Source organism: Porites lutea, chromosome 14, assembly GCF_958299795.1.
Source record: "Porites lutea chromosome 14, jaPorLute2.1, whole genome shotgun sequence".
Taxonomy (NCBI): domain Eukaryota; kingdom Metazoa; phylum Cnidaria; class Anthozoa; order Scleractinia; family Poritidae; genus Porites; species Porites lutea.
Window position 1 is genome coordinate 16,705,786 of NC_133214.1, and position 7,148 is coordinate 16,712,933.

The window sequence follows — 7,148 nt, forward strand, 5'->3', positions numbered from 1 at the left end:
AGCGATAAAAGTGTTACCATTTTCCCAATTCCCAGGTCAATCCGGAATTTTCCTTCCATATATGAACAATCCATGACGTAACGCTAGCCGAAGACCAATCAAAATACGGAGGCTATCTGAGAGTCTGTTTGTTGTTCGCCTATATCCTTCCAGTGCATGTACCTTCTCGAAACTTTTATCTGGAAATAATCCTCTCAAATCACCTTTTGAGGACATGAGTACATCTGGAAGGTCCCTGGCTAAGTACCCGAAGCAAAAACTCGGCAGATTTTAGTGATGTAGCAGACGGTTTCTCGGTTAGAAGGGATTTATCGTTGTCGCGAAGAGGGGACCTGTTCTCATTAGAACCATGGGCAACATCCAGTGTTGTGTGCTTCCTTCGCCACACGGCGGGCATTTGACCAAAAATGAGCCGTATGACAGGACAGGCCTTGCAAACGAATCCTTCGAACTACCTCACATTAGTGACCGAGAAGGTACCACCAATGTTTGTTCAAAGCTAATGGGCTTGCTCTGTACGTGATCCGAGTGACTGGTGCATGCTAACAGAAAGCGAATTGGATTAAACATATTGTTGGCTTACTTTCTCTATTTTCGCCACAGATCTTTCAAATCACAAGGGGACACTCTTCCTACACAGATCTCAGTCTAATCCAGGTAAGATAAAGCAACAACACTAAGTTGGAAGATGTTATACTTTGGTAAGCTGCTCCATCACATTGTAGTCACATGTACTAGAAGACTTCTAAAACCAGCTAGATCAGGCTTGGAAATCTATGAGCGTGCTTCTTTCATCTCCACGAACCGTTTATAGGTATTGGATCGAACGATGAAAAAGAAGCTTATTTCCTTAAGCGCTCCTTAACTTTTACGCAACATGACATAGGCAAGAATCATCCCACTTTGCTTTGTTGATCTGTTTTGGGTACAATATCGGCAACATTTTTATTTTAAGATCACTGTAAGTACGGTAAATTTTATCATTTGCCTCGTTTCTTATCTAGTCCAAATCTTCATGCTAATGGAACCGAATAACTTTACTTATAATTTCTGTTTTCCTTGATCTGATTGTAGACCAAGATTGGTCCATTTTGACCTTGAATTGATCCAGCCCCCAATAATAAATTGACAATGTAATTTTAAACGGGGTATTAAATTCCATATTGAGTACTTTTGAAATTTTTAAATTTACCAATCAAAGAAGCCCTTGACTTGTACAAGGAGCTTAAGATATTGTCTTTTTTATTTCTTAAAATTGTGGCAAAACAAAAGGACACAACAAGGTGAATAAACCTGTAACAAGAATATGTTACTTGTAACTTTTTGGTGCCATGTTCTAAACTTCTTGCCAGATTCTAAATGAGGCTTTTCTTTCATGTGTGCATACAACAAATAGTTGCTTATATTGTTACATTATTCTATTTTTAAGGTAATTGAAATGAATCAACATTATCACAATATTACGGTCAGATGTGGTTTTTGCATGATTCTTAATCGTAACAGAACTGAAGTCCAATTCAGTCTGTAATCGTACAAGGAGTTAAGTAGAATGAGACCAAGCCTTAGCAGGAGTCTTTCTCTAAGAATTTGACAACATGAAGTTCTGTTACAAACTACAGGCAGAGCTCGAATTAACGGCCGGTCAACAAACAATGTCCGGACTGATTGGGGAGTTGACCGGTCGACCTTTCATCTTGCGGGTTATTTTGACCATGTTCAGTTGTTTCCGTTGTTATCAGTAATGTAGTGAGTTGCTGTGTACTGTGGAACTTTGATCTGAAATCTTGGGTGAAATTAAACTACAACCCTCAAAGTTAAAATTTTTGTTCAGTGGCCATTTGGCGATCAGCTCTTTGGGTTTAGTCGCCAGGGGAAATTTTTAGGCGCCAAATTATATTAATGACTTAATATATCAAAATTGTCATTAACAAAAGCAGTTAGCAAGTTTAACTTAAAATGCAGCACTGTCATATAAATTACTCGTTTATTGTGCAAGGCATTAGTTACTGATAGTCTGAGAATAAGGGTTGCAGATTTATCTCCTTGAATCAATACTGAAACGGAAATGTAAAGATAATTACCATTTCCATTTGTCTTTAGGGCCTTCAATCCTACTATATAATCCCCAGTTGGTATATGAGAGCAGAACTTAACTCATCCTCTGTTAATGTTTTCAAAATTTCCCAGTCACAACTTGATAGGCAACCTATTTTTTTTCTGATATTTGTTTCGCACTTCTTTTGCAACTTTTGTTGATGATGAACTTGTTTCCCCAACTAACAAATATTTTTGGAGATTTAAAAGGTTGTTTTTAATATCGCTAGACATTGCGAAAGCCTGACAAAGGCAGGAGAGTATAGGAAGATTGACAAGTTTTCTAAATGAAATCATTGCTTTACAGAGATAAATTTGAAAATTTCGCAACGAGTTGTACTGGGAAAAATTTTTTTTCCCAATCAATTGAAAGGAACCCAAACAAAAATGCCGCCTACGAAATAATAAATTTCCTCTTTCCTTTATCATCGCTACAGGTGTTTAAAAAACATTTTTTGCAACAACCATAAGCTGTCAGTTTTGCGATGTTTAGTTTCGCTTACAATTATCGCTTTTGTTTACAAAACCGCGATTCGACTCGCAGCACGGTTCACATGTTACGGTTATCACATAATGTTCTGTGTTGAATTTGCACCAATTTAGCTTTCCCTCTTCATGTTATTAGATTGTTTCAGTATTGAGTCAAAAATATTTATAATATGTAGTCCAGTTAAAAAACCACCGAACTTGGCTAGACAAGCATTCCTAAGATATCAAAGAAATCGTCACTGTCGACAAGCAAGGCGCTTCGATTGCATGCCATCTGTCACATGTCAAAAGTTAAAATGTCACGTGCAAGGCAACAGACTGAAGGCTATTAGGCGAACGAATGCAAGTCAAGTTTCATTGATGTTCATTTTCAAAACGCTTAGCTCTGAGACTGTTTTAAGTTTTCAATTTAGCATGTTTTTCAACAGAAAAGTAAAAAAATCATGGAATTCAAATCAGCTAGAAATTATAAATGTTCTTCATATTTCAGTAGAAGTGATTACCATTTCTGTTTCTATACGCCACAACACAAACCTATTCTTCACGGTCGCCAGCTTGGCAACTATTCTCCAAATCAAGTCGCCAGTTCCAAAATTTTAGGCGCCATGGCGACTAAAATGGTCGCAACTTGGAGGGTTGAACTAGAACTGTTGTTTACAATTTGCGTAATGAAACAGACATTGGGGTTCATGCACTTCTGGTTACAAATTTAAAAATATTTTCACCTTTATTAGATAAGCAAATAATTTTAAATTTTTGGAAATACATAATGCCAGGTTTGGTTCATGGGCCCTTGTTTTAAGAGTTATTTATCTTATAAAATTGACCAGCCAGAAACAATACGTGACCAAGCTAAAATGAATTTGGCCAGTCGTCTCCAGAGACTCTCTCAGTGGAAAATATTTCGAGCCCTATACAGGTTTCAAAGAGTCCCACTGGTAGTCCGGCAAGTAAGTTTACTTGTCCAATCAGCATGAGTCCAGGCAGGTCATCCGCCACCTAAATCAAGCTTAGACTAGTAATAACCAAAGGTTACTGAGTGCCGGCGACAACAATCGAAGGTCAAAACGCTTTTGCTTCAACGTTTCACATGATAGATGGTCACGATTATGAGTGATAGAGGGTCCAAATGCGAGTCATCAAATGGTGTTCTGTGCATTCCATTCAAATGAATACTGGCTACATACATGCAATGCATGTTCAATAACAACCTGGAGATTAGGACTGCAGGCTCCTCTTTTCGCCCACAATTAAGCAGGTGTTTAACAGTTACCAGTACACCAGGCAAGCCAAATGTGAGAGCTGCTTGCCTAATGGACGTACTGGAATTTTTTGAGCCTTGCAACTTATCACAACTAGGAAAAATTTTGGATAATAAAATTATTTAGAAATTTAAACTTTAGGCTAATCTGAAAAGCCAGATCTCCTAAGAGGTTTTGCTAGACATGAAAAAAAAGCAACAACCCATTCTAGTGGAACTGACCTATGAAAATGCCCTTGATGGCCTGTACAGTCCATTTACTGAAGCATGACACATACTCTCCTATTCATTGTCCTATTAATTCTGAAATTGCTTCTGTCAATTAACTTATAATTCTACTAGAATTAACAGGTGAAAAAAGGAACCCCAAGCTTTGATTTTCACAGTTGCATGTGCAAAATTTTAACCAAATTTAATAGTACTGATTTCCGCTATACCTAAGGAACCCAGCATGATTCATGATTTCTTATGTCATAAATTTTTCCTTGATATGTCCTGTCATGTATTGGAAGATGCTGTAGTTCAAGGCTTCAGAGGTTATACATCGCTTTTACTGCTACAGCTTTTTTTCGTATGGCCTAAAGGTGACCACACTCATCAGGCAATTTTAGCGAGTGACCGTTAATTTAACATGGTGACAATATATACTGCATTGCCAAATTACCATTGACTTTGAATTGGCGTTAATACAAATGGTGCTAAGTGGTGCATGCGGTTTCATTACGCTGCATTACATTATTCAATAATTATTTCTAAGAGTGAATATATTTCTGTAGGGGCATGAACTTGCTAATTTGTTTCTTTTGTTCCAAGTACATAAGTGTTTTTTACAAAATTATAATGATAAAAAATTTTTCTTCTTGGAGGCATGCACAGATTGCATTTTTAATGTTAATGTCGTTGTTATTCTCAATGTGTGAAATGGGCTGTTGTTTTATATATGCAAATTAATTAATTTTCTAATCAAATGGTGTTTGGGTGACCCTTTTGTCTGATTCCAACCAAATACCATAAATTACTGTTTGTCCTTCAGGTAACAATGGAACCTTTCCAGGAAGACGGACAATGTCCACTGGAAGTGAAAAGAGAAACGGCATTGAGGTAGGGACAATTTTATAAATGCTCTGTTAGCAAGATGGCTACTAATACTGTAAATTGCACCTGTCAGTAGTAACAGTTCTGTAACTTTTTTTTTTTCAGGGCACATTAACAAGAAAATTTAGTTCCTGTTCAACAATCTTCCTTGATGACAGTACAGTTAGTCAGCCTAATCTCAAGTCCACCATCAAATGGTATAGTGATGCTTTCACTGTTCAACATAGATTTCAATACTATTTCCAGGAAATTCAAGAAAAACTACCTATGTTTTTGTCAGCTTCTGACATTTTACACTTAAAAATGAATCCCAGTATATTTTAGTAGTAATGTTATTTTTATGATACAGTAGTTAGCATTTATTTTATCATATTTTAGGCACACTGTCAAATGTCAAACTGTTCATGAGACATACCAAATTGCATTTTGGTAAACCTAAGTTGTTTGAAGTTCAGTTGTGTGGTCTGACATCAAAGTTCACTCAATCTTAGGTCACCAAACGTGTTTGATCCATTTGGAGTAGGCAGATACATTGTAGAATAAGTTTGTTAATCGAAACTCAGTCAGACAAACTTAGCGGTAACTGAGAGAGTGATTGAGTGTTTAAATGATGCCAAGCTAGTCTTATGCAGCTGATTTAGTGTGTGTTCTGTAAAGGAGCATGTTTCATGATAAATTATTGTTGTGGTTTTAAAAGACAGTTTTTTTCTTTGTGGCTTTTGTTTTTCAGTGTGGCATTAGCAATATATTATCATATAAAAAACAGGTGAGCAATATTATCAAAAGACCGAAGGGGTGTGTGGATTATGGCCCTAGGTAACTAATTCTCCTTTCGTTGTGCAAGCAAATACAAGGCAGTTTGGAAGGAGAATCTAGCAGTTGGTCAGAAGTCACTGTAGGCTTTTTTGTGCACCTCATTATTTTGAAGCTGAAGATCTGCATAGTGCTTAAAGAAATAAATTTAAAGTCAGATTATATGTATGACTGACAATTTTCCTGGTTTGTCCAACTCTAGTAATTACGGTAACTTGGTCAAACATTAGCCCATGTCCTTTTGGAAAAGATAAATTATAACCTGTGGAGACAAACTAAACATTCCAAGGTTCATATGTGTCTGACATCCTGTCTCCTGCTGGGATCAGCACAATTTTTTTCTTCTTTTACTCTAATTTGATTGTGTCTTAAAAATTAGTAAACAAAAATTAGTAGCAACTTTGTCAAAAGTGAACAATCAGAGTCAGTTTGATTTTACTGATACTAATTTTGTTTTCCTTTGTTATCGCAGAGACCGAGATGTAAGATCTCTTGACATATTTGATGAAAAGGCACATCCTCTCACGGTATGGAAAGTGCCATAACAACAGTAGTCATGTATCTGAAATAACTTGGATACTTGACTTGTTCAAGATACTTTGCCTTCTAGGAAATTTCTCGCGTTTTGCCAACACCATCTAATATTCAAAAGTAGAAAATGAAACTTTCCCTCATCCAAACCCTCTAAACAATGCTTTGCTCCTTTAGCCACCTGTTGGAAGCAATAAATAGCCCAACCTGGAATGAAGGTTTGGGTGAGGAGCTTGATGTGATTGTTTTGTTCTCCGAACAAGTTTCCCAACAATAATCACCCATTAAAGGTAAATTGGTGGCCAATAACTGTTTCAGTACTGTCACCGAGATTTCTGCCAAATATTAGGTGGGGAATCAAACATGTAGGAAAAATTCTTATTGTTATTTTTTTCCTTTCGTTTGCTATGAAAGTATCCAGGGACATGCTCATAGTAGCCAGGGGAAATCTCTTGCCCCTGGCACTTAATGACAGCCATGGCTGATTAGAAAGAATAAAAAGGTTGTCAGGTCACTTTCCAAGTGAATCCAAGTACCTCTGACAAAGAGCGAATGCTTCACTCATCAGCTGTTAAATACAACTAAGTAAAATACCTCTCAGTTCATGTAGTTGATAAGTTTGTAGTCAAATAAAAAGTAGGCAGTTTCCGACAAGAACCAGGTAAATGAAAGTTCTGTTAGATGGGGCCTACATTTTTTCGTCCTTATCCAAGAAGACTAGAAAGTTTAACCATTTGCAGATGTCATTACAAAGGCAGCACTTTATATAGTTACTTTATGTTTTCCTCTGCCCGCCTTGGTTAGCCAAGCTATTTGCAAGTAGAAGGTGTTTGTGTGTACATTATATGTGTTAATTTAACTTAAT

At 36.8% G+C, this 7,148-nt stretch overlaps 1 protein-coding gene and 1 pseudogene across 1 annotated transcript in view; both read left to right on the forward strand.

Moving 5' to 3' along the window:
* LOC140924802 (uncharacterized) overlaps positions 1-7,148 on the forward strand; it is a 451,675-nt pseudogene that overhangs the window by 196,952 nt on the left and 247,575 nt on the right.
* Positions 209-7,148, forward strand: part of LOC140924843 (cyclin-Y-like protein 1-B) — a 14,988-nt gene continuing 8,048 nt past the window's right edge. Inside the window, exons 1-6 of the mRNA XM_073374847.1 lie at positions 209-476; positions 604-657; positions 4,878-4,945; positions 5,045-5,136; positions 5,670-5,705; positions 6,225-6,279. Of these exons, the coding sequence (XP_073230948.1) occupies positions 350-476; positions 604-657; positions 4,878-4,945; positions 5,045-5,136; positions 5,670-5,705; positions 6,225-6,279 (432 nt within the window). The 5' untranslated portion in view covers positions 209-349. The remainder of the gene's footprint in view (positions 477-603; positions 658-4,877; positions 4,946-5,044; positions 5,137-5,669; positions 5,706-6,224; positions 6,280-7,148) is intronic.